The sequence below is a fragment of the Rhea americana genome, unplaced genomic scaffold (assembly GCF_003343005.1).
Source record: "Rhea americana isolate MKP2758 unplaced genomic scaffold, rheAme1 scaffold_365, whole genome shotgun sequence".
Classification (NCBI taxonomy): Eukaryota; Metazoa; Chordata; class Aves; order Rheiformes; family Rheidae; genus Rhea; species Rhea americana.
Genome location: NW_028186496.1, coordinates 517,145 through 544,177, shown reverse-complemented (window position 1 = coordinate 544,177; position 27,033 = coordinate 517,145). Strand labels below are relative to the sequence as shown.

Genomic DNA, 27,033 nt, shown 5'->3' with positions numbered 1-27,033 from the left:
AATTCTCAAATCTTTAAGTACATGTCCTGGCTTCTTATGAAACGGACAAAGATGGCCAGGTAAACTCGCGTCTGTGGGAACTCAACAGGGTATCCAGGTGCACTTAAGAAAAACAGGCTGAGTCATTCAGGGACAGGTGGCTGATCCAGTCAGTCCAGCAGATGTTCTGCATACATCAGTGGTCACCCCCTACTTCCTAGCTTGAGAGGAGAAGCAAGGGGAAGAGGAAGAAATTCATGCCTTTGCGAGGGAGACAATATAGGCTACTTTCGGGGGGGATCTCTTTGCTTTCTGTTTGGGCCAAGACTCTGCAGTCAAGCACCATGAATTTATAGTAACAACTACTAATCAAAAAAATACTACATCTCTTCCCCCAAGAACATCCTGGCTATACAGCCTGAGGAAGGAAAGGTGCACATAAATTGGGAGAAAAACACAAGTGTCATGTGTAACTAAAACCTGTTGGCAAGATGACACATGCCCATCACTAACACACTAACTTAACCGATGAACAGTGCATACAATACATCACATAACAGCAGGATCTGGAAAGGATAGAAGAGCTGGAATGGAGCAAAAATGAAATTTTTCGCTTGGTTACAGGCAGAGGTGTCTCTCATACTTCCTGGAACCACCACTGAGGTCTTTGCTGTATCCAGGTTCTTGTCCTACAGGCGTACAGGCCAAGATGGCCTGACTAATCATGCAAGGGCTTGCAGAGCTGTGGCACCACGATAACTTTCTTCTAAAAAGGGAGAGGATTCTGAAATTGTCAACAGCGCATATTCCACAGCACTAAAGAATGAAGCCTCTGAGGGTTAAAAGCAGGGCATGCGCTGGCAGGGAGCAAAGAAAAGGCACTGGCAAATCGAAGGGATGGAGAAGGCTGTGCTCCCCAGGGACTGCTCATCCCCATAAGAGCCAGGGTAGTCCAGGCATAGAGAGGAGTTGGGAGGGATGCTGGGGAGCAAGAAGGAGCATCCCAACTGATGCACTGTCTGAGAATGGAGGACGAGAACAGGACTGTAACTTACGATGGCAAAAACCTGCAGGGTTATACAGTCAATCCACAGTCTCATGTGCAGATTCAAGCACTGCCAAGCTTAAAACTATGTTACAAGTATCTGTCTCCATGCAGAAAAACAGAAGATGAGCAGAAGAGAATGATTACAAAATATGTGGGGTTTTTTAATTTATTTTTTAACTTAAAAGATGGAAAAGCAGAAAAGCGTGGCCATCTAAATTTAGGAATCTCAATTTCTGCTGGAGGAAGGGGAAAGAAAGGGCCTAAAGGGGCTTCTTATAAGAAGAGGGAGAAAGGGCTTAGCCATGGATTTCTCAAAATTAAAAAACAATTGTTGATCCTCCTAACTTCTTMAAACATGACTGCTCTGATCTTTGCTTTGTGCTTCTGTCATATGCTAATGTCAATCTTCTCTTCTAACCACAGCTGTGCAATTTATTGCATTTACTTGYACTGTACTATTTTTCTGAAAGCTATACACTTTATATTTGTCAAGCAGCATGTATGAGACCTTAAAATTGAGCTGCCTGCAAGGATGAGACTGGAAAATCCAGTAACAACGAAATTAAACAAGTGCACTTTAGTTTTATTAAATCTTCTGCAAAACATAGGATGGTCCTCCAGACAGAGGGATTGGTTTTGTGAAGAAAATGTAGGGAAAGGGCCAGGAGTACATCAACAAACATGCCCCTTAGCAATAAATGACTGCTCCAAAACCATGATGTCTGGTTTACACAGGGAGAACACTCTGTTCCCAATTATCAGTTAATTTGATCCTCTCCCTAATCTGACCAAACCCTCAAACCCAGGTATTAAAAATAGTTTCCACCCTCTCCCTCCTCTCCCTCCCACTTTGAAACAAGTACTGAAGACTGGTAACCCAGAAATATCACAGACAGGTTCTGTATATTTAAGGAGAGCAAAACACTTATGGAGGGGGAAAAAATAGGAAGATAYGCTTTAAAAAGCAGAACACTTAATTACAACATTACAGTGTAAGATAACTAGGGAGGAGAAATCCATCAAGAAAAAGGAAATGGTTGTGAGAGAGATTAAGAGTTACATTACCTATCTCTACAGGGAAGAAGATCTGAATGGGGAAATAGACTGAAAGCATAAAAGAATATGATGGAATCATAATACACTCAGCTACCTCTACATTTTAATTTTACAGTTTGTAAAGATTTAGTTTTGTCAAAATCTGTGTGAAGACTCAAGTGAAGAAAAAAAATCACAAGAGAGTGTGTCTAACAGAGATTGGGTATACGTTATGAAGAGTTTTTTAAAAGGGCGGGGGGGGGGATGTTCTGGGGGAAGAAGCTTTATCTGGACACAGCTGATTTGCTAAACCCCAGACTCTGCATGCTGCAACCTGCATCCCACCCCATGGTGGGAATAGGCAATTGCTTGTTTCTAATGCAAATTCAGAACAAAATCAGAAGGAGGGAGCAAAGGGCAGATGGCCACAAGCAAATTTCTGTCCCAAAACTCTGAGCTGGCCCAATAAGGAGATCCTGGCAGGAATCTGTGCTCTGCCACCACAGGGAGTTGCATTTCCAGAGGCAGGAAACAGAGATGCAGCAGCAACACCAACGTAGGGAGCCTGAGCACTCTCTCTACCCCCAAAACTGCTGTGAAAACATGATACGGGAAGGATTGCTTCTCTGTCATCTGTAATCCAACGACAGCTGACGTGAGAAGGGGGAAGAGGGCGGCTGTCACTGCAAGGACACCAAGGACTTCTGATCCAGAGGCTACTCCGCAGCACCACTGAGCCCAAGCTTTCCACGTTCACTAAACAGGGGACAACCAGCTGTAACCTTGCTATCTCCAGCCAAGCCATTTCCCTTGGGCCCATATCCTTCTAAAAGCAGCAAAATCCCATCCCCTCCCATGGACACTCTGCCAATCAAGAAGATTAAATTATTCCCAAACTGCTTTCTGCAGGTCTGAAGGAAAAGTCAGAAATACTACAGAACACGTTTTTTGGGGAAAAAATACACACTCTTTGGATTAAATGGTGACCAAGATCTGCTGAGTCATATATCTGTATTTACCTTGGGAGTGGGAGGAGGAAGAAGATGTAGAGAGAGTAGTTTTTCAAGGCTGGAAAGAAGTTTGTTGTGTTTTTCCTCTGACACATGCCTGTCCTTCTGTGGGTCCTTGCCCCTGACACAAGTCCCTCAATCTGCTCCTTTACACAAGCACCTCTCACCAGCCTGCAGTCACATCAGGGCAAAGCAGCGACTTCCATCATGGGACCTAAGGGCTTTTCATCACTGTTAATCACCACCAGTTTTGTGAGATTACAGAGCACCATGAACAGCAAGGCGTGTCTGTTTCACCCCTACAGTGTTACTGGGCTTTAAAATATGAGATCAGCACCTTTAGCTGCCTCTAGGGGTGCAGAGGACCATACTTTCTCTGGGAACAGAAACAAGCCACATGCAAGCCAGACGCAGCTCATTTGAGTGTAATTGGACAGCTCGGGCGTGAAGAAAGTGTGCATGACTCCTGCATCAGGGAGGAAGAAAAGCAGTCTTTCATCTAGGTAAAATGGAAGAAGTCTCTAGAAAGCAGCAGAAAATAATCCAGAACAAGACACATGGCACTACAGAGACTGTGGTAATCTCTGAACAAAAGATAGACCAATTCAGTCTTGTCTGTTTCTCACGGTGCTTTGTCCTTCTGCAAAGCATCAACATCTGACCTGGCTTTGTGTCTCGGGCCATCTGTTTCCCACTACATCCAATTTCCATTTCCAAGTAGTAGTATATCTGGAAAGTACCTCAAGCAGACAGACACACTGCTAAGTGTCCTCAGCTCCTAAGGACACTGTGTTTACTGTGTCCTTTCAAACTTTTTCCTGCACCCTCTCCCTGCTGTCTCCAAGATCAGACMTGAAAGACAGTCTTTAAACAACAACTCACATGCAGAAGAACAGCCATGATCCCTCTAATGGCCAAGAAAGGCCTTTRAGTAAAGCCAGACTGATGCAAGTCAGTCCATTCTCAAGCATCCTGTTGAGTGCARTGAGTTACTGCAGCACGCTCGTGGAAATTTTGATATGCTTTATGATAGAGCTGCTGTGAAGTCACTGGCAGCTCACTCACCCTTCACCCTGTGGATTTCAGTGTCCCACCCCAGCTTGTTTTTAAGTTCTGGGCATCACCAGAGTGACTCACTAGATCACTCATGGGTGAGGCAGGAGCTGGRTCCTGGGACAACCCTGCATCCTCCTTGCCCATCCCCGCAACATGGAAGGACACAGAAATTCAGCATGCTCCCTCAATGTCAAGAGTGTCCCACCAGCTGCCAAAGCACATGTTCACAGCACATCTGCCATACCACTAACACCAGCTGCTGTCAGATGCCAGACCAGAGCAGGAAGAAGTCACTCACCTGAACCTAGTCCTGCCCATCCACTAAGCTACATGAATTCAGTGTGTTTGAACCTGCCAAGCCCAGGGTATCGGCAGGACCATCAAGACACCTTGTTAACACCTAACCTGCACAGGTGAAAGTAGCATCCAATTGACTGCCACCAAGCAACCAAGCTCCTTCAGCTGCTGACTTCAAGAGCTCACGTATGCAAGTCTCCATTCAGTCACTGAGGTTCTCTAGTAAGTATGAGTGAATACTCAGCTAATAGTATAATTAGTAGCAACAGTCTGCTGCACAGTACTTTCTTCTCAAACTACACTTCTAATCATTAGGCTGGAATGCTCTACCAAAATCCCATGCATATTGCCCAAGATTGTATGTTTCACAAAACACAAATCATGGAAGAGACTCTAGCAATACACACAAATTCATAACTAAAAGGAACATGTGTCTACAAATGTTTGTCAAGCGTTCTTAGAAATCAATGCATAAAATATGTATGATAAAAAGATTATTCTAAGCAAATATATGCATTCTGTTTATTCACTTTGAGAGATTAATAAGTCAATAGAGGTTTTCATAGTACTTTGTAACAGTTGCCAAAGCATTTATATACCACCAAATGAAAAATTTAATAAACTTCTGATCTTTGAGTCCCACTAAAGTTAGGTTCTCTAACAATGTTAATTCAGGTAATGGCTTCCCTGTATTGGCCTAATTCTCTGACTAATGGACACATATTTGTTACTYCACTTAGGAGTGAATAAATCCACTCAGATCATAAAGAAAGACTAACTAGAGAGTCATGCAGTGCTGCACAGTAACTGTCCATATTCATAAGACTCAGAGGGACAAGCCAGGCTGCTCCACTGAAATCTGCCCTCTAAAACAGCATTCAGCAGTCACCACAGCTCTGCTTTCACTGCCTTACTGTCAGGAGGTGACGCTGATGCCACACCAAGCCACAGCCCAGACTGTGCTTCCACTGGAGGCTAGAGTAGAAACCTCCAGATYTCCCTTGCAAACCATGGGATGACAGAGACCATGGCTGGAGACTCCCTCTGCCTGCACAGAGGCTTGGAAACATTCCTAACTTAAAACTTTAAAATTCCAATGGAAAATTACATACAGGTTTTGGTTCAGATTTTCTGAGCTCTGAGCTCTTCTGAGCTCTGAAGGCAGCTCTTCTGAGCGCCTTCAGAGAGGAGCAACCTCACATTTAGGACAGCATGCACACTCCCTGTAACAGCAGGCAAGATCTGTTGTGCCCAAGCCCCAGGCCAAAGAGGGATAGACTTGGCACTTAGGAAAGACACAGACACGAAAGACCAGTGGAAAAGTGAAAGAGGAGCAAATCAGGAGCAAAGACACTTGTGCACTGGCTCTTACCAAGAACAGGGCAAGAGCACCAATCTCATGCTTTATAAGTACAAAGGGAATAACAGTAAAAAGGATGGTGAGCTGCAATGATACCACAGCATTAAGAACCATGTAGGAATCTAAAAGTGGTAAAGCATATAGCTTAAGTTAATCAAAGGCAAAAAGTGAAACGACAACGTGAAGAAGGGATCTGTGCAAAAGCCTTGCTACACTGACCCCTGCAGCCCAGCGTACTGAGGAAATCTGGAAACACTTTTCTTCCATTAAAGCCCCTTGTTTTTTCCTTGTTAAACAAGGACAATTATGACTGATAATTCTGCAGACACTGAAAGCAGAACATGAGCTACTTACGGAAGTCAGATAAAAGAGTTTATGTTTTCATTATGCTTAAAATAAATACAACTTTTAATCCTTTATTAGTTTTGTGTTTGTTTTTGCTGTTTCCTTGTTTTCTCTAACAGAATAAATGGCATTGCACTGGAATTTCACGTCATTCAGTGCCTTTCAGAGTATGTGTTTTGAAAGCAGTTTCAGCAAATCAAGTATTAGTGCAAGGCATTAAAACTCAGCCAGAAGTACTTCCAAACTGCTGGGTACTTCTCAGACTGGTATGTACTATGATGTTTGCAGCTGACTAGAGCACCTTTCTACAGATTTCACCACAAAAATATTTGCAGAGCTTCATTAGATAGATGATTTAGGTATCAGTCTCAGCGAGCACAGAAGCTAACAATTACTGGAAGTTTCACCCAGAGGTTAACAAAGACACCATCACTATTTTTGAGAAACAATCACCTCAATTTTTTTTCCCCTGGAACTCTGCATAGAAAAATTAATTGGCATCGTGTGCCAAAATAAGGCCAGCCTCCTAATAGCTCCCTGCAGATGCTGAATATTCCCCAGCTCCTGCTGCAGCTGCTTGGACAAGTACATGACACGTTCTGGACCTCCACAGCACATCTTAAACCTGCTGAGTTTACTGAACTATCAGTAAGCTCAAGCATCACTGGTGAAAGCCTTAAGCAGCAAAGAAACGAGACTACCCAGCACATCACTGTTAAAATGGAACAACTTCTTCTGCAACTACCAATTTATCTATCAGCAGTGTTAGAGAGATTTAGGCTATTTTCTGAGCAGACTGCACAATGCTTGCAGAGCCTCAACCAACCATTAAAAGCAAGACTCTAAACAAGCAAGACTGATTTCCAAAATGCATTTTTGTTCATCCTCAGACACATAGCTCACAGAAATACAGTTCGCTACAAGACTTTTGTGCAACAAAACCAGGAGTAGAATGCTAAAACTTGAAGTTAGAAACTCATCAGCAAACAGAACTATTGACAAACAGCACTAAGGTCTAAATCACAGCCTCTTGTTATTTATTAGTCAAATTTAAAGTACAGTTCTTTGCTGAAATATACAAGAGGCAGTGAAATTTACGATCAGCGCTGTTATGATAAAGTCATAATAAAGCTTTGTAGCTTATCTCACACACACTCACTCAAAATATTTACAGCTAATGTAAAAAAACACTCTATACAAATGCAAAATAGCTTGACTCTTTCCTGCAAACAAGTTCCAAATTCAAGCATTCCTTTATAGATTTGATCTGCACACGGGCTCATTTACCAAAAGAATCTACCAAAATGGCACACGGGCATAGTTAGCAGTGCAGGTACTCACATTTTCAAGTTATCCAAAGCAAACCACTGTTCCTTAGTCACCTTGTACTTGAACGCCACTGAACACGTGGTCAAATTTGCCAAAATATTCAAGTAACATAAATGCAGCTTAGCAGTCCCTAACAAGTCTTTCTAGTTCCTTTTCCTGCTGCTGATTGATTCACAGGGTGCAGAAAACACCACCCCTGAAGTTTGTCTTTCCACTCTSGGAGCTCCGTGCAATTAGGAAACTTGCTTCAATACCTCCAACGCCCGAATCGGTTCCTGCTCCTCTAGAAGCTTTCTCTCCCAGCAGCACAGCAGGTAACAAATCCTACACATATCGTAGCCCCATTCTCCGTCTGTGATGAACTGCTAGAGATTTGGAGGGACCGACGTGTACAGCTGCAAGTCAGAACACTGGCCTCAAGGGTTTGCAAAGCCAACAAGTCCTGACAGTCTCCGTAAACTGTCGTCCAATTTTCCTGTGGAATTAAATACTTGTAATTCATTATAGACTCTTTCTACGAATAAGGGAGCAAACAGCTTCTATTCCAAAAAAAATCTTGTTTGCATGACAATCTTGAAACTAGAACTTCATCTTGCATTAGCACATCCCCTGCACAAACATTTAGTGTCTAGACCAACCTTGTCAGTCTATCAACACTTTCCAACAGACAATTGGAAGAGGAAGGAGAAAAAAAAAGGGGGGGGGAACCCAAACCAATTAACAACACTACAMTCCACATACACACTTTTTTTCCCTTGTAAACAGTTGGAATTGTTCTGTATGACTTAGTTAAGTTAGAAGTCTACTACAGAGGAGGAAAAAAAACAACAATAAAAAAGATAACATGCCAAAAAAAGCAGTAAACAGCTAGAGTTGCAGAGTTGTTTGAAATCCGCTTTCTCAAAAAAAGGTTACAAAACAATAATTTCTTTCTTAGACAATCTGTTTCCAATTGTATGCAAATGTGGAATATAGTTCTTTTACTTTCTTTTGTGAGGGGAGGAGGGAGAAAATACACTTTCAGTAATCTCAAGTGTTTAACAGCATTGGTAARTTCAGCCTTAACTAATCAATGAAGAACTGACAGTTCTCTGATCTTAAYTCCAATGGCTTCATATAACTTCCATTAGCCATTTAGAATGACTTCTTATTTTGCATAAACCTCAGAYACTGGCATTATATATTTTTAAATTCCTCCATACAGAATGCTTTAATTCCTTGCACTAATTAGAAAAATGTTATAGTGAGCATAGCCAGTAATTTGGGATTTGATTTCATACAAGAACATCCTTTTAAACTAGATTAGTGCTAAAACTCACCAGACAAGCCATTTCTCAATCTGCTTGTGTGAGCAGCACTTGAACAAGCACAGAGGAAAAGAAAAACTGCTCAAATTTCTATTTACAATCACAACACAAAGATATTTAAGACTCTTTCACAGGACATTTAAAGTTCTCCCAACCATCCCGGCCTGCCTTGATAAATCCATTCCCCATCATACCTACATTAGGAAGCCCCAGAAGAGTGCCCACAAGCTCCTGCCATGCACTTGAAATTTTCCATATAATCCCAACGCAGATGCCTCAGCTTCAGTGGGCTAAAGCTATGTTTGTGCAGTGATCAGAAGGACAAGAAAATATTGACACAACTGCAAGAGAGACACTGCTGCTATGCTTTTATCAATTATTCTGCAGTCTCTGCTCTTTCCCGACCTATCAAAGCTTCTCCGCAACCTTTGAACACCCAAAACAATCTGTTTCAAAGAGTAGCACCAAACCAAAATAGACATCTCGAGATCTTCTTAAAACAACCAAAAAAGTGAAACGAACCCAACAGCTACACTTGATGAGAACCAAGACATGTAAGGGTGATCTGGAAGGACTACAGATTCTGCATGTAAGACCTAGTTACCTCACCAATTGCAAACATAGCACAACAGCCACATGACTTTTTGTTGAGCCTCTCTGATAGTCTGGCGTAAACCAGCATAGCCCTGTAAAAGTAGACAGGCTATATACTGAAAGATTCAAGTGCCAGTCTTTACATTTTTGCAAACAACTTCCCACACTTCAATAATTTTAGTGATTGTCAGGGAAAAAAAAGAAGAAAAGAAACAGCCAGACTCTGACCTACCAGGAAATTAGTTTTCAGTGTTTAGTTTTAACTGCTGCCACTACATCTTTCTGCTAGTTTCACAATTCAAGAAAAAAGTAAGCTAAAAAATGTAAGAACCAAAAGGGGGGGAAAAAAGTTCCCAGTTAGTTACCTGTAGCACTGTCATTAGCATTTGCTGTGTAGGCCATGTTTGCTCAGTGATACATCCAGAACTAGGTTGTTAGGTGTCATGCAAATGTCATGCATCAAGTCCAGCCAGACATGCAACCTGAAACAAAYAAGAAAAAAGCTGTTAAAAATGCACAGTTTTAAGGAGTTAAGTACATTGAGCAGGGGCATTTCTCAGTGTCCAACGTCTTATCTTTACTGCAAAGTTCATTCCAGTAATAACTCAGGGAAATTCCTCCTAATTAGAATCCCATTTTCCCACAAAATCCCTCTGCTATAGTGGTGCATGAAGCTGTGCTCACTGTGCCAATGTCTAAGGATAACTGGCACTCAAGATCACTTCTTGATCATAGCAATTGGATTTACAACTGACTTTTTTTTCTTTATCTTTCCAGCGGTTTGTCTCCAGCTTTTCTTGTAGCAGGACAGCTTCCTCAAAGCTTATGCAAAGCTTTAGATCATCTGAACTTCTATATGAACATGGTTAGAGGATGTCAGGTAGAGCAGCACGGTTACCACATCCATATCCACACAGACCAAGCAGGATGGTTGCAATTCCTTCACTCAGATGTCACTGAAGGGGGATGAGGGAAGAACCACCCCCCCACACACTATGCAGACAAGGTACAGCCAAAAGCAGGCCCTGCATTCCTAAGTCCTGATAAACCACATGGCCGATGGCTGCCATGTCAAAGGGCTACGCAGTGGACCAGAGTTGCTGCAGACCCAACACAGCTGCTGGTCTGAGCAGTTTCACCAATGGCTCAGATACTTTGGTGCTTGTTTTTAATCTGCATGCTGCAGGGTCAGTATGTGTGTATGAACTCCAGTTACAATGACTTAAACCAATAAATGGAACTTGCCTTAAGCTCAAGCTGTTGATATAGAAAAAAAAAGATACTTTTGTCCTAGGCAGGTGATGGCAGAGAAAGCTGGCAGCAGCTCTGCACACCAATCTTGCTGAAGGGGCTCTGGCTACTCCTTTTGCCCATTGTAAGGGCAGTCTGACTGCAACCCTCATCCTCAGGAACTACAAAATTTAACTCAACCAGTACTGCCAAGAAGCCTCCTTCTGGCCCTGATTCAAGTCTTCTACAATCCAAACAGCATTTCATTTTGTTGACTCAGATAGGTGGAGCTTAGCTACATGAAGAACACCCCACTTCTCCAACCCCAGACTGACTGGCACTGACAGCTCGTCAACAAACCAGTCACATTTTCCCAATTATACGTGATTTGGCTCTGACAGTAGGTGCACAGAAGTATTTATGCGCTAAGCAGATTAGCAAACAAAAAGAAAATCCAGCAATGAGTGCAAACACAATATGAATCCTAAGTCGAAGATACACCAGCTAAGAAATTAGTTGTCTMTTGTAATTGACGGAGCTCCATCACAAAGGCTAGCATAGCTTATTTTTCTTATCCAGAAACGAAAGCATAAATCTCTTCATTTTTGGCATGATCTTGACATTAATTTTCCAAGAATGCGGAAAAATCTCCATTGCAACCCCTCCTCCCCAATACATTCTTAAATTTATGGTCTCTTGYTGAGGAATGGTGGGACACAAAGCTGTCCAAAAAAAACAAATGAGTAAAAGGTTACAATCAACAAAATAATGCCAGCATCCAGCATGGATGGGCCCATCAAAAGTTTCCAGGTATAACAATAATATCAGATTTCTAAAACAATGAAGCATACTGAGAAAGAACATAAATGCATCTAGCCAACGGAGTTTGCAGCCAGGACCAAAAGTTTAAAAWCTGAGAGCTTTTAGCAAAGTATTAACTATTCCTTTGCAAGGAGAGACATTCTAAAGTATCACTCCTGTCTCTGCCTTTGCATTCAGGACATAAGTTGATGCTTTAAGTTCAAGGAAGGTAACCTTCACCTATCACAATGAATACTTACACTGAAAAATCATCACCTGCAGAGAAAGACCTGGGAATGCTGGTGGATGACAGATTGACCATGAGTCAACAATGTGCCCTTGTAGCCAAGAAAGCCAATGGCATCCTGGAGTACATTAGGAAGAGTGTTGCCAGCAGGTCAAAGCAGGTGATCCTGCCCCTGTACTCGGCCCTGAGGAGGCCTCATCTCAAGTACTGTGTCCAGTTCTGGGCTAACCACTACAAGAGAGACATGGAGCTACTGGAGAGATCCAGCGTAGGGCTATGAGGATGATCAGAGGGCTACAGCATCTGCCCTACRAGGAACAGCTGTGAGAGCTGGGGCTCTTTAGCCTGGGGAAGAGACAATTGAGGGGGGGTATCTTACCAATGTGTACAAGTACCTGAAGGGAGGGTGTCAAGGGGACGGGTACAAACTCTTTTCAGTTGCCCCGTGTGACAGGACAAGAGGCAGTGKGCAGAAACTGAAGCACAGAAGTTCCACCTGGACGTGACGGGGAATTTCTTCCCTGTGAGAGTGACAGAGCACTGGAACAGGTTGCCTGGAGAGGTTGTGGAGTCTCCTTCTCTGGAGATATTCAAGGCCCACCTGGATGCAACCCTGTCTAACATGCTCTAGGTGACCCTGCTGAGTGGGGAGGTTGGACTAGATGATCTCCAGAGGTCCCTTCCAACCTTACTGATTCTATGATCACCTGTTTACACTGCAAGCCACTACCCAATATCTCAGGGTGGACTGCACTTACCAGGTTGTTAAACACTACCAGCAGTGTACCCAGAGGTAAACTGGGCTGAATTAATTCACACACTTCAATGTGCACAGCATACCTCCCTGCTTCTTACAGCCCAGCCTAGAACAGTAACAGGTGTTTCCTCTACTTCTGCTGTGTCCTTTTACCATATACTGCTGAAGCACAATGACTTTGGACCACTATAAAATCAACTAGTGAAACATGGTTAAAATACCCAAGCCTTTTAATGGAGCCCTTACTTTATCAGGCAGCTCCTGCAACTTTCTATTCCCCTTGAAGCAAAGAAAGCCAATGGAAGACTCTGCTGAGGAAACCTGTCATGGATTTGCATCAGCCAGGCCCAGGTCTTCTGTACACCTTCAACTTCTTCTTCAGCACTCCTGTGGAGTAGGATTACTTGATTTGCTCCACGTGGCTGCACAACTACTACAGCTGATACAACCGAAGCCGTGAGGTTGTGCAGCTAGGGACTGGTAAGGGGAGAGGAGAAGGGAAGGGTGTTGTGTGATTGAATTGACTCTTTTAGTAGCAATGCAGTCCCAGGTAAGGGAAAGCCAGGCACAAAACTAAGCCGTAATTAAACATATGCTGTGGTGTGTCTGGGAGCTTTTGTGATAGGTTTAAAAGTAGAATTTGTTACGCTTCACCCTATAGGTTTACAGAAATACCTGCTACCCTTTTTGTAAACAGGCTTCAGCATATGCACGGTTTTGGTTTGTGCTGAAGTAAACTGGAACATCTGCACCTTAATAGCTAGAAGCTAAAAAGATTTGGTGCAGATTTTAACCACTGTAGAGAGCACAACAAGCACCATCAGTTTAACTGCATCTCCATTGCAGTCACTTCTTTAACCCAGACCTCAGGCATTGACTTCACAAGCAAAAAGCCTGAGCAGTCTTCTTCCTTCTCATCAGTGCTTTTGGCTCAGTCAGGTTGCTTTAAATTCCTCCTCATTACTTCTTAGAAAACACACAATTCAGTACAGAGTTTTTCAGAGGTACAACTTCAGAGTTGGCTGCCTGCTTCAAAAACACTGGTCAGCATCACAAGCATGCATGAGGAGAGCTTCTTAACAGCAAAAAGCAAATGCAGTTGAGGGAAGAATTGTCATAAAATTAGTGAGACATTGCTGCAAGCCAAAAGAGGGTAAGGTCTACATTTTGTTGTGATTTAAAGAGATATAACTGAAGTGGTACAAAGTCTGTTCTGGGTACACTTCTATTGTTTTCAAAGTTGTACAGGTTTAAGTATTTCTGTTAAGAAACAAACTCACATTTAGTTAAAACAAAGCATCTTCTAAGCTTAAATCAGGATTAAGAAAGCGAATGGGAAGAATTGGTTTTTTTCATTTTTTACATGAAGTGCAACTCCAGTCAACAACTTCCTATTAAACAGCTGTCCAAGCACGGAAAAAAAAATCTAATCTGGAAGAATTTCTGAAACTACACTGACATGGTATTAACCATCTCTGGAACAGCAGTGAATGTAATTTCACCAATTATACAGCCTAACCGAACTTCTACTCTACACTCTCATGTGGGCAAGTACCAGATGACACTGGAGATCAACTAAAATACACCGAGGAAGAAAACCTGGCCTGTTCAGCAATGCACATTCTCTAGTACAGACATCTTACAAAAGAAAATTAGTAGAGGAGCTAATATATTCCATTCCCAACTCCACTTTCTGCCCTTATATTTTTACATGCTTACCCCATGCCTGCCTGATTTACAGACCCAAGGGCAAATGCAAAACAAGCAGAGACTAGCTATATACAAGTGTTATTGCTCATTGAAGCAGTTGTTTAAAGTGTTTTGAATTAGATATTCAAACTCTGCTATGCCCTGAGGTTCAACAGCAGGAACCTGAAACACAAATAAAGGATCCTCAGTTTCTGCAAACTATCACAACACACCAGCTTTCACAGTTTTTCTCATGATGGGAATTCCTTAGGCAGAACATAAAGCATAGGCCTGTCCTAATAACAAGAGACAAGAGCCTTGCTTCTGCCTTGTGCTGCATCTGTTCAGGTCACCTTCACCTATGCTGGTATTTCTGAATTAGAAATATTCAAGTATATACCTGTCCTGGCATCCACACAGCAGAGCTGTTAGACTCAAGAGAGAGACCCAAGCCCTCACAGGATCCTCGGTTTTCAGACCTTCTATTTTGTCTGATCTTTGCAAGAGATGCTTAAGACTGGAAAATGTGAAGTTTTGATCTAAAAGCACTTGCATAAAGGCAGAGCAGCAATACAGCAATTAAAAACAAATACAATAATTAGAATACAGTAATTAGAAGAGAAATATAACTCAGCTCTTAACCTGAAAAAGCARCCATGAATGCTGCCCTGTCTAGAGGCAGCAGTCACTTCTGGGAACTGGCGATGCATAAATCCTTAGTTTGTGGAGTGTGAAGACGACAGGCCTTGGCTTCCCAGGCAGCAGTGCTTTCAGCTAAGCAGATATGCATATTGCTTTTCCTTTTTGTCATGACATGCATGGACTGTTAAGACTAAATTGTCACATAAACCACTGAACACAAGCTCCAGATTTGCAGATGTCTTGAACCATCAAGGGATGAGCATGGTGATGCTGTTGCTTAAGACCTGGACTAAGAGTAGGGTAGTTGTGAATAACAGCTTGTTGGATTCAAAATATTGGCTTGGTTTGTTCTGGTAGCTTCACTCATAGATTCCCAGGGACAGGTCAGGAGAGAAAGCAGCTCTATAAACATGGCCAGCAAGTGCGAAGTGGTGGTTAACGGCACGTGCAGTACAGCCTAGTCAATTCATGAGATGCAACACTTGAGAAAGGACTGATACTGCTCATTTTTTTTAATAGATTGGTATAAAAAAACTTCTACCTGATGTGTCTTGCTCAAATGTCATCCTAGCAGTAGAACTTGCCCAATTTAATCCTGCAAAATAGAGATCACACTTGCCAACAAGAGCCAAGATAAATGCAAGATCTGACTAGACACATGGATGGCACTCTCCCTAGCTACAGGAAGAAATTGACACTGGAAATCCTTCCGTCTGCTCAGCCAGAGATGCCGGCACTTTCCAAACCTGTGTGATTCTAGAGGTGATAAGAATGTCTGCAACCTAATCTAATTTATCAACCAAATACACCAGGTGCAACTGAAACGAAGCATGGTTTGAAGCCAACAGACTGACAACAATTTTTAAGTTTCACCTAGTTATTTAATCATGTAAYGATTAACTCATTCACATACATTCTAGACCTAATATGTTTTTAATGTTGTCATCCATATTGCAAGCAAAGCTACACAAGTCTCACTAACCGAGCAAAATAAATCACAAACAGAGGCTTTTTCCCTTAAGCCCTTCTGGCCTGGCCCACCCTAAACTGCAGCAGTCAAAGCACTGGGGTCAGTGTTTCCTGCAGCCCCTCCTCTGCAGTGGTCTGTTGTGATATAGTCTCCTCCATCAGCACACATGACGCTTAGGACAGAGATGAGGCTTATTATATATACTATAATAGGCAGTTGATTTCAGACTGTACTTAAGTAGGCAATCAAAAATAAGCCAACTCTTACTATGGTATCTTCTCTTCTAATACTCCCAAAGAAGYACATTTCTGCAGGATTGGCAGTAGCATGGGAGCAAAAGCAGCCACATAAATCCTTTCAGCAGCCAAGGTAATTAACAAGATAAGGCTATGGTCAGCAGGAATTTACCTGCCTGCCTTCTGCACTCTCTCCACTCTCCTTTCAGCAGAGCTTCAGGCAAGAGCTGAGCTAAGCTCTGCTGGATAGAGAGCAATGGCTCAGAAACTCTGGGGCCTGAGTCAACAAGTTGAAGGAGCAGGACACCCAGAGAGCACYTCATAAAGGCATGTTCTTCCCTTCCACCACAAAAATGAAAAATCAGACCCACCTCTGAGCTTTGATGCCTTTGGTCCACAGATCACCAGCTGTTGCAGTGTCAAACTCCAGTTCCCAAGTCACATTGGAATTAATCATTAGTTACTTTCACTGGGATGTCTGAAAGCTTCTCCCCCTGCACCTCCCCACCCTCACAATCTAAACACACATGCACTAAACTATCCGCCTGCCTTTCTGCTCCTGCAGGCAGAAAATACATTTTCAGCTCTCAGTAACCCAAAGGTCTGAGGAGTGTTCAGGCTTCTGCATACTTAAAAATTATCTCCTCCTGATCTCCTGAATTGAGCTTCCAGAAAGCTTCTATTTCACCCTTCCAGGCCACTTACCCACCATACAGGAGCTGGGCTTTACTAGACTGCTTTTAGAAGCACGAGTACTGAAAATGTCTGAGAAAATACACACATATGACAGTCTTTCAAACAAGACTGTGTTGCAGGACTTAGTGAACATCAGTGCTGATACCTCTTATCCACACCCTTAATGATTTTATAAACCTCAACGCTTGCTCCCAGGTGAAAAGCTCCACTCTTTTCAACTTCTCCTTATCAGGCACCTCCATGGCCTAGATCATTTTGCCTATCCCCTTTTTGACCCCTTACATGTACAATGACCATCTGAAAGACCGTTAGCATAAACAGCCTTTTACTAAAATCTGTCACTAACAAGAATAACCTTATGAAACAGAGCAAAGTGCACGCAATACTTTTATTTCTAGCATGCCCTAATTGGCTATAGCAACCAGCTAATACATGGGAAGAAAAAACTCAATTTTAGTAATTTTTTCAAGCAAGTAACAGTTAAAGCAGCAAAAAGCAAAATAAAAMAAAACAAAACCCTTACCAGCAATTTTTCCCTAGTATAAGCCACAAGTTGGACACAGCCCCTCAACGTATCCAAATGTCCATCAGGTAGGCCTAGTGGGCTTTAGGTAACCATATCTGTTCTCCAAGGTCCAGCTGACCCAGTATCAGCCAGAAGAAGCAGTTCCCACTGTTTTTTTCACTATCAGGATCAGCACTGAGTAGTAACCAGAAGTCTTTGCAGGGATTCTCTGTGTTATATGTGGCATGCTTTTGGCACTCCTACTAAAGTTGAACTACAGTCTTCTCAGTTTGCCCAGTCTGCTGATTCTTATGTGTAAGAGCTGATTCTCCAGTGTGAACATGGCAAGGTATGTTCAGATGACACCTAGCACTGAGCCCTGCATGCCCCCCACCCCATACAGCCCGCAAAAATTCCCAGGCTAGCCAGCTGTTCTGGAARTCACTCCAGATGTTATTACTGTCATCACACTATGTTACAGAAGCAAAGAAAAGCCTTTCAGAAGACTGAACAGCATTGTAACTCAGAAACTGGTTTCTTTTTATCATAGAGTTAAAAAAAATCAATTAGCAAAAGAAACATAATCCAGGGTACAGAAAGTATATAGATATAACACACACATACACACACACCTGAAATTCCTGATGTGTGATGTTGTAGACACTCCCTTTAGCTTATGCCAATGAATAATGAGTCACATGAAATTACATGAATTCAGCCCGGTACAATATTGCCATGGGTTGTAATGCTTGCTGTGACAGGGAGCCCAAAGGATGCAACTGGGCTATCCACATTTTTCTTGTGCAAAAGTGGGAGGGAAGAGGTTTTTATGGTTTGAAGTCATTCAGTCTGATAGCTCTTCAGGAGAGASAGAAAACGTTTGTTGAGCAGCATTTTCATCCACCAAGACACAGACCTAAATCCAGCACCAATAACAAACRAAAAGGCTTCTAGAAGAGATGTTAAATTATAACAATGCACGCATGTTATGCATACAGGCCAGCTGCACGGCACCTCTGGCCTCTAAGTGCTGACAACTCTGGTACTGCTGGGCCAGCAAAAACTCTTCCACCTCCTCCTGTACTSCATGTACATAAATTCCCAATCACATCTTTTTCCCCTCAATGGGGTAGGACAAAACACAGCATCCCCCTTGCTCGCTTGGCTTAAATATAAAATGTTGTCTAACAGTTGTAAATATATATGTGCAGATCCCAATACTTGGACATGAGTTTGCTTGTTTAAAGTGTAGATAAACTTAAAGGTTGAGATCAATAAACCAGTCAAGGATATTTATAAAGCAGCTTACGAAATGCACCATGATATCATTTAAGCTTTGTGTCTAAGACAAGCTGCCCAAAGTCTGGTAAAGAAACAAATTTAACTCTTCTATATGAAGTGTCCATGTGTTCAGATTTCAGTGACATTTCATACACTGTGGTACAAATATGAACCAAATTTAGAGGCAGACAGCCATAACTCAGTCTGTCTTTTCCTGATTTTACGTCCAAGAGTCCTGACATGCTACACATATCAGAGCAGCTATAAATCTACCCAGACAAAAGGGTGACAGGCACTGTGACCATGGTGCTCAATGACAGTTGCTAACTTCATAGACCTGCATGTCTGACAGTATTTGCCCATGTATTTACTCTAGAGTGGTCTCCAGCTGACGGTGTCTCTTTACATGAGACAAATCCAGCAGCAGATCAACTTTGTCCCCAGTCTAGTCCTATATACTGCTCCCTGCCCCAAAACAAGACTCCAGTTCCTGGTAGTTTTTTCCACAACCCTGTTCTTTTTCAGCTAAAGGTGTCATGGACTTCAGTATCAACCTCTCCTTACCATGCAGGAAACAGAGTAAATGACAGTTTATTTTTTCCCCACAGAGAACTTGGAAAAACTGCTGGAGCAAGGAAACAGCAACTTCAAATGCTTGTCTCTCATTTTTGCCAAGTCCCATTGCCCGTGATACTCTGCAGCCTACACCATTACTAAATGCTGGACTACATCTACAAACTCAAAAATAACTTGGGCCCGTTCATCTGCAAGTCATTGTGGTCATTCTGAAGTGCAGAGGGACTGTACCCCCTCGCAACATTTTTACTGCACTGAGACCTCAGGCTTACATACAGACCACTGCTTACTTTCTTGGCCAGGGAAGACACCAGAAACATCCTTCAAACTGCTTTCCCCTCCCACCAGAGCACACAGCATCCCTCAARAACAGCCAGTATACAGGTACTTTTATTTTTGTCTACTTCTTTGGACACAAACCATCTGTCTGAGACCTCCTCCTTTCCCCTCATGGCAGGAGAGCGTCCCAAGCAGTTCCTTGATGCAGATGCTCAGTTAAAAGTTTGCATCGTCCCAAGAGTCTTCAGTTCCTCCTCTGCATGGCTTGTGGAGTACAGATGTCCACATACCAGAGGGAAGGACACAGGACTTCACAGTAGGAAACACCTGTCAGCCAACCCACAGGACTCAAAAAATCACCCCTCTTTAGCAAGCATGCAGAGTGGTATTAACCCCCTTTATGTTCTGATGTGGAGCTGACTGCATGGAAGACCTACAGCTGAGCACAACGGAGGCAGTAAGCTAGGTATTTTCAAACACTCCCACTTTACAGTTCACTGAGAAGGATTTGTGACCTCTTAACTGCCTTCACCTTGGACACAGCCAAAAACCTCACGCTGTGTACTGCACCTGCAGTACTCACCCCTCCTGAGGGAGACGATCTTGGGTGGGTTGGGAGAAGGCATYAGTCCTTTAGAGAAGGTGTTCTCTGCCGCCAGCCGAACCAACGTTTAAGCAACTTTGTCATTTAATGCAAGTAATGTAGGCCAGCATCCAGTTCACACGTCGTCTCCCCCTCTTTCCTATCARAGGGTTAGCTAGCACTTATATAAATTATTCAAAGCACTTTCTTATGTTCATGCACAGCTTCTTTTTCAAACAGCTATACTGTGGCAAATTCCTAGAAGTGCACACACACTTGAAAGTGCGCTGATCAGGTTTTTTTCCTCCTCTTAGGGAGCCAAGCATTAAAACTCAGTGAATTATCTCCCTCGCTAAAGTATTCTCATGTAATTCCTGTGTTTGGCTCCTAGCATGATGCACATACAGCCTCTTTAAACGTGTCACAGGAAGCCAGGTAGAAGAGCTCACAAGCATGTACCACTGCAAGTGCAGGACCAAGGCCTGCAGCACTGAAATACACTTTTGCACAAGTAAATCACATCCCAATAAACTAGGGTTTCATGCACGTTGCTCTTTATTTCATCTTGCTGATGCGAGCAAACACACATTACATACAAGGGGCCATCTACATCTTGCTATACATTCCAGAATCAAAGCTGTAATCCCCCCAAATAAACTAYAGATATAAAAGTCACATTCCCATAAGCCTGTGATAATGATCAAATATATGCAGTCTGCTAAAAGCTTACCTTTCTGCACAGATCTATGCCTTTAAAAACTTTTCAGTTGTTTTATTACTGGCTAACAGCACATTAACAAAGAAATAACAAAATAAAACCCATCTTCACTAATTACCATATGAGTACACAGACAAAAAATATATGGCTGCCTGTTTTTCACCACTGACCAAAGTCTATGGAGGGAAAAAAAATAAATACATGAATTTATTCTTCTGAAGAGCAACACAGCAGGGGTTGTCAATGAAACAATGCCTCTTCAATGTGATTCTTGTGTTTCTCTACAAAATGCCACTCCTGGGCAGGAAACTGTGTAGCCTGCATAAAACTAAAAACAAATCATCTCCTCTTAATAACACGGGAGACTGGCTTTTACATTTAGACACATTGTCTGCAGAGCCAAATGAACTCATGCAGCACCACTAGTGGCCTCCCAAAAYTCTTCTAAGGCCTTGGTAGAAGAACGCTTTCGTTGTAGAGATTATTCCTATCCACAACCCAGTTCCCTAAGAAAGTAACCTGTATTATCAAGCTCTCCCCATCCGCAAAGCACTCAGATTTGTTTTTAACACCCTAAGAGCAGATGTATTTGTCTTCCTATTGGAGTCACTGGGGGGGGGGGGAAGGAAAGAAAATACACAGCTTGTTTGCACCTGCCCTCGCTTCCCCCCTCCCCTCCCCATACATGATCAAGAATGGAGYAGCAGAATTTGAACAAGGTCAGTCTCTGGGAGGAAAAAATATATATATATATATCAATTTCTCAGACCAGAGCAGAACTGATGTGCTCTTCTGCAGCCAGTTTAACTTACCRATCAAGCAGATTATTTTAAGCAATACATATATTGACCAAGACACAAAATCAATGAAAGACTGGTTTTAGAGAAAAGTGTTGCAGTATAAGTTCTCCTGCTTGGTATGTTCTTACGCAGGTTGAAGATCTGCCTCCCTGCTGTAACTGTTTGGAGGAGCACTTTAGTTCCAGGCTTATTTCTGCTGCCAGGGATGCATGCACCCAAACCAGCCCTGAACAGCCCTTAACTGCCATGTGCTCCGGTTCTTCAGCGTAACAGGCCCAACACCAAAAAAAGCAGGCAATTAGAGGGTGATTTATTACATTTCTRTAAGCTTCTACTGTGAGGGAAGAGAATAAATGTTACAAGGCAACATGACATGTCAGGATTAAAGACCTTTACAAATACTCACTTTCCATCCTCCTATGTTTAATTTCTCAGTTTTCTAAARCTATATAATTATTGTAAGAGGAAATATTAACTTCTATCTTTTGCTCCTCTCCACTGTGCTGGGGTGGTTCTCATTTTTTTCTTACCACGCAACAGCAATAGAAAGCACAGAAGTTACAACTGAACTTCTGTTGACACATTCATTGCTAATTATTAATCCATGTTTTGCCCTTTGTTTCTGACACTGTACCTCCAGTAGCAAAGGGCAGCCAAGGAAATGAACTAGAAGAGCACAGCATGCTGATGTTAGCCTGCAGTGAAGTTTCAAAAGCAGAAAAGGCATTAAGTTTCTTGAAGTAAACATTTCATTTGCACATCTCATTTTAAAATAACATTATGTATCAGTACTTACACATCGGGCATGTGCCATGTTGTGCCACTAAGTGATACCATAAATAACAAACTAATTAAACTACACMATATACAGGAATATTCTAAAATTTCACTATTCAAAAAGCTTTTATTTTCAAGGCGGAAGTCTGTCATCAAGCTGGAAGCTCCCTTCAATCATTTCTTCTAGCAACACATTTCACTGAGAAAAAGACAYTCTGGTTTCCAAAGAGTACAAAAGTACAGAGTACAAAAGCTGTTACACTCCACTAGTACAGAATTACTGTAGAACTTTRACATGCCAGCATGTAAACAGGATAACAATTTTTTCAATGCATTAAAAGGATTTCTGCTTCATTCAACCAGTCAGAAAAATGGAAAAAGAGGAGAGGAGAAAAAAAAAAGTTCAGGAAAGAAAAAACTTAAGTACTGAAATGTTCAGCTTAGCATGTAAATTACTGTTTCAGTGCTCTAAGAATTTAAACAATTTATATATGTAACTGAAAATAACAATCCAAGCGTTTATTTTTGCTGTATATTAAGTATTTTATAGCACAAGTAGAATAGCAAAAAAGAACATACTTTACAAAAGAGATGGAAATTACTGATGAAGTTAACACTGGAAGACATGGACAGATTTTGGTATGCTTCTTACCTGCTGCCATCACACTGAATGTTCACTGCAGTGAAAATAGGACATTACTAATGAGAAAAGGCTAGCTGGGTTGCATCAAAATAAAAAGTTATTAGAGGGTGAAAGACACCACGAGTTCCCTTCTAAGTATAGCTAAAATTCATCATATGACAGCTCAGGACACATAGACAAGAGCTATTTTCATGAGTGACTGTGAAGACACACACACTGTGGAGGGCAATTTTAAGAAACGTAAATGGYGCTTAAATAACGAAGTCCTATGGAAGCCTCTTCAGTGTATGCTGCCTCCGGTCCCACGAGAGCCATCAGGGAAGTCGATGGCAAATGTGGATGGACCAAGCTGCTTGTTGAGCCTTAGGGGGCACCACACACCTCACAAGCCAAGTCACACACCACAGGCATGAGACTTCCCTGTGAACTGTGCTCAGGTCTGATAGGAAAAAGGAATTAAATGGTTGCAAACGTTATCSTTAAATTAAGTCTTGTACTTTCAGCATGACATTTGACAGCTTTCTGTGTCTCTCTAGATTTGTTCAACTAAAAACAGCTCTCAAMCAATTTTGAGAGAATTGTCATGTATTTTGGTGCATAAACCACGTGGGAACAGTTACTGTACAGTAATAACTAGCTTAGCTATGATTGCTGGTGCGATCTGGAGGGAGGCTTTAAATAAAAATCACAGTGGGGGGTTGATATGCAGCAGAATGATCCTGACTAGGTCACCAAGCAGCTGCCCCACTCTGACATCTCAGGTACCACCACATGTTCTCAAACAAGTGCCAGACAAGCAGTAAGTAAAGGTGAACTTAGCAGGGGGCATCCTGACTACACAGAGCAGACTTGGGGAACCTCGAAGGTGTTTGGCACTTCATTTGCCTTAGGAGGTACACAGAGGAGTTTCTGAGTTTCAGAAAACTGCTCATAATTACACAGGGGAACCTCAGATAGCAAGCAACTGCRACATCCCTCTCAGTGATATAGTCTGCTCCCAGGTGTAGAGAAAAAAACAGTAATATAAAAGCAGCCAAAAATGGTATTTCTAAATATCAGCATTAACAGCAACATTTCTTGTCCTGTAACTAGTAAAGCCTTTCGTCCCTACGTAGGAGGAGGTCTTTGACACAAGAGTCAAAAAGATTTATGAATATTTACAGGGTAAAAGCCAGCAGCAAGAGCAGATTGACCTTGCATGCAGCAAGCTGCCTTCTGCTGTTGTCCCACCAGGAGCTCGAGCTCAAGCTCAAGCTCACGCTCGGTGTTGCTCGGTACACTGGTCCTCCCCTCTAGCAGCTCCAGGCAGTACCTGCAACTGCACCATACCTCCCTGTATGTGGTGACCAACACTTGCTCTGTGTGCTGACTTCTGGCAGCGCATACTGGATTTGGGGCAGTTTTTAGCTCACATCCTAATACACACAGCTGCGCAAGTGAACTCTGCTCTTATCACCCCTCCCAAAGTGTTTTGCATGTGGCTGCTATGCCTGGGGAGACTAAAGACACAGAAACTTTGCCAAAGGTGCCAATYAGCAAATACGTGGGAAGGCAAAACCTGAAGAGACATAACATTTGGGAGCAGCTGCTTGCTGGGAAAGTAAAAGCATTAAAAAGTGTGAAGAAGTCTTAAGAAATTCCACTTTGCTTTATTCACTTGAAGCAATCAACAGCAGCACAAGGAATGCTGTTGCTGAGGAAACATTTAGTTCTCAGCACGCAAGTTGCTTACAGAAGGTGGGAAAACATACACAGAAGAAATTTTGTATATTCTCAAGAACAGTTAATGTACTGACTACCCCCAGCCAGCGGCTGCAGGATTCATGTCTACTTTCATGCCTGCAATAACAGAATACCAGTCAAAAGCAACTGTGAAAATAACTTACTAAAAAAACCACATTTTCCCTTGGAATCAAAACTACTCAAGAGATATGAATATTACCTGTCAATATAAATTTGATCTTACTAAAAAATGCTGATACAAGATGGTGAGGTAGTGTTGATTCAGGACGGAAAGCCACAGCTAGTGCCTAAAGAATTAATTTCACCCCTTGAACAACTTTTAAGGCCTGAGTTACAGCAGATACAAACATTGCAGCCTGAGGTTTTAACTGATTGGAAAGTACAGGTTAATCTGTYTGTGATTTTCTAACACAAGGACAAAATCAAAGAGACAGCAAGCAACACCAATGAATTTGAATGCCCCTTCAAAAACATTGTCAGTTTCATCCATTCATCTTGCAAAGAGAAATACAGTAGAAAAACATGTTCCACAAGCCGTTGTCCTCACCTCAGCTTTAATTTGTTATGAGGATGACACATTTCTGAGCTCTGTCCCCTACGGCACTGAGATATATCAGTTTTATCAGTGTAAGACACTGTAAGTTTAAGTGTTGAACGGAGTCAATCTTAGAAATACCCAATTAGGGCTATRGAAAGCCATTTTCTCTCCAAAATTTGATCATTTCCAGTCTCTACAGTGCCCCTTAAAATCCTGCATGATATCACCAATTGATACATACAAATGGACTTTGAACAACATGATTACAAATAAAAAATCCATCTCAGAGTAAGATTTTATAATAGCACAAAGCCAGAAGTTTTCAGAATAAAATAAGATTCTACATAAAMAAAAGTTCCGGCCCATGTACCCAGCTGCAATCACATTTTTCTCTAAAAAGTTAACTTTKTGAATTTGGACAAACAGTGGTACATTAATTAACCGTAGCAAAAATTTATCTTTGCACATTCAAGCTACAACACTTAAGTTCTGTCTGAGGGCCACAGTGAAGGAATGAGTGTTTCTATTCTGCCTCTAGTATCAAACTCGGTGGCTTTTAACCACTGTTCAGGTGGAGCCTCTCCTGTTTATTCCCAAGATTGCCAAAAAATATCAATGGGCACAGCATTGCATATCGCTGCAGAGCAGCCACTAATAGGGATGGGATGGAGAAAAGACAAGACTGTTGAGGAAGCATCAATACTTTTCAATATTCCCCAGGGAGGGCTAGCTGTGTTTGGCACTAGCTCATAGTTGCAGCATGGGTGGAAATTTGCATTGGTTAGAGTAGAAAGAATAATTAAGAAGAATAAAAAGATAACCAAATCTCCCATGYGTTTTAATCACTTCCTACTAACTCACTCACACCAACCTCTAATCATAGACAGTTACTAAGTTTATTGATTTATTGCCTTTACTCTTTATGTCCTAATCAGTCCTCTTCCTGACTGCCAAACTCCTCCTCTGCTGATGAGGGGCAAATTTAAAGGCATTATGAGGACCTTGTTAGATTTTCAAAGGGCATCAGTCTGCTGCTGCAGTTGCATCCTTTTTAAAAAGTACATTTTGATAGTCAGGCTGGCAACATACTCGGTGCGTAACTACAACTTTACACTCCTAAAAGCCTCTGAAATTTGTCCCAAACTCCAGATCTTAATCCAAACAGGATCTGTATTTTATGTGGGTAGAAAGATTATGTAAACAGATCTTTCCCTAAGAAGCACGTAYGCGTGGCTCTGCCTCACAACTTTAAATATGATTTGGTGAGAACACACATCAGAACAAACATACTGACCTCTTGAGAAGACATTCAGAACCTTACTCTAAATCTTGCAGAGGGAGGGCAAGGACACAAGCGCAAGCCACTGAGACATGCTGGCCCAGCTGCACAGGTAGCTGCAGYTGGCACTGGTAAGCTTGTAAGGGCAGCAGGCATCCTGTAGCAATGCATGGGAAAAAGGCCAGCTCCTTGAGATGAAGAAAATGGTCAGAAATTACTCAAGGCTGGACAGGARTTACCTGAGACATTTGTTCCCTCCCTACTATTAAGAGAGGCCCATAACTGGGCAGATTTTAGCAGGTTTCAATAGAAACAAGTAGAATAAGTTTCTGTCTGCTGCTGGTTTTGGATGCGTTGTTTCAACCTCCAGGTCCTTACCCTTGCCAGCCCATCCAGCACACGCTCATACCCATGAGTGACTGGACTACCAGTCCCTCCTCCTGCATGGTCTCACTTTCCCTGGGGTTAGACAAGGCAAATCCATAGCAGGCCACCTCTGAGGACCCCAAAAAAAGAAAAAAAAAAAAGAAAAAAAAATCCAAACAAACAAACAAAAACAATCAAACAACCCCCCCAAAAAAACCCATGAGGACACTTTGCTAGTTTATTTTCCCAAATGAGCCCAAGATGCCAGGTCCAACTCTAGGCAGCAAGCACAGTGTGGCCAGCCAAGAGAGATATGG

General features: G+C 42.2%; 1 protein-coding gene across 7 annotated transcripts in view; it reads right to left on the bottom strand.

Annotated features, from left to right (window-relative positions):
- Positions 1 to 27,033, bottom strand: part of KANK1 (KN motif and ankyrin repeat domains 1) — a 108,873-nt gene that overhangs the window by 33,294 nt on the left and 48,546 nt on the right. For all 7 annotated transcript variants that reach the window (XM_085312458.1, XM_085312459.1, XM_085312463.1 and 4 more), the window contains one exon: positions 9,726 to 9,842. In XM_085312458.1, coding sequence (XP_085168584.1) covers positions 9,726 to 9,762 — 37 coding nt within the window. In that variant the 5' untranslated portion in view covers positions 9,763 to 9,842. The remainder of the gene's footprint in view (positions 1 to 9,725; positions 9,843 to 27,033) is intronic.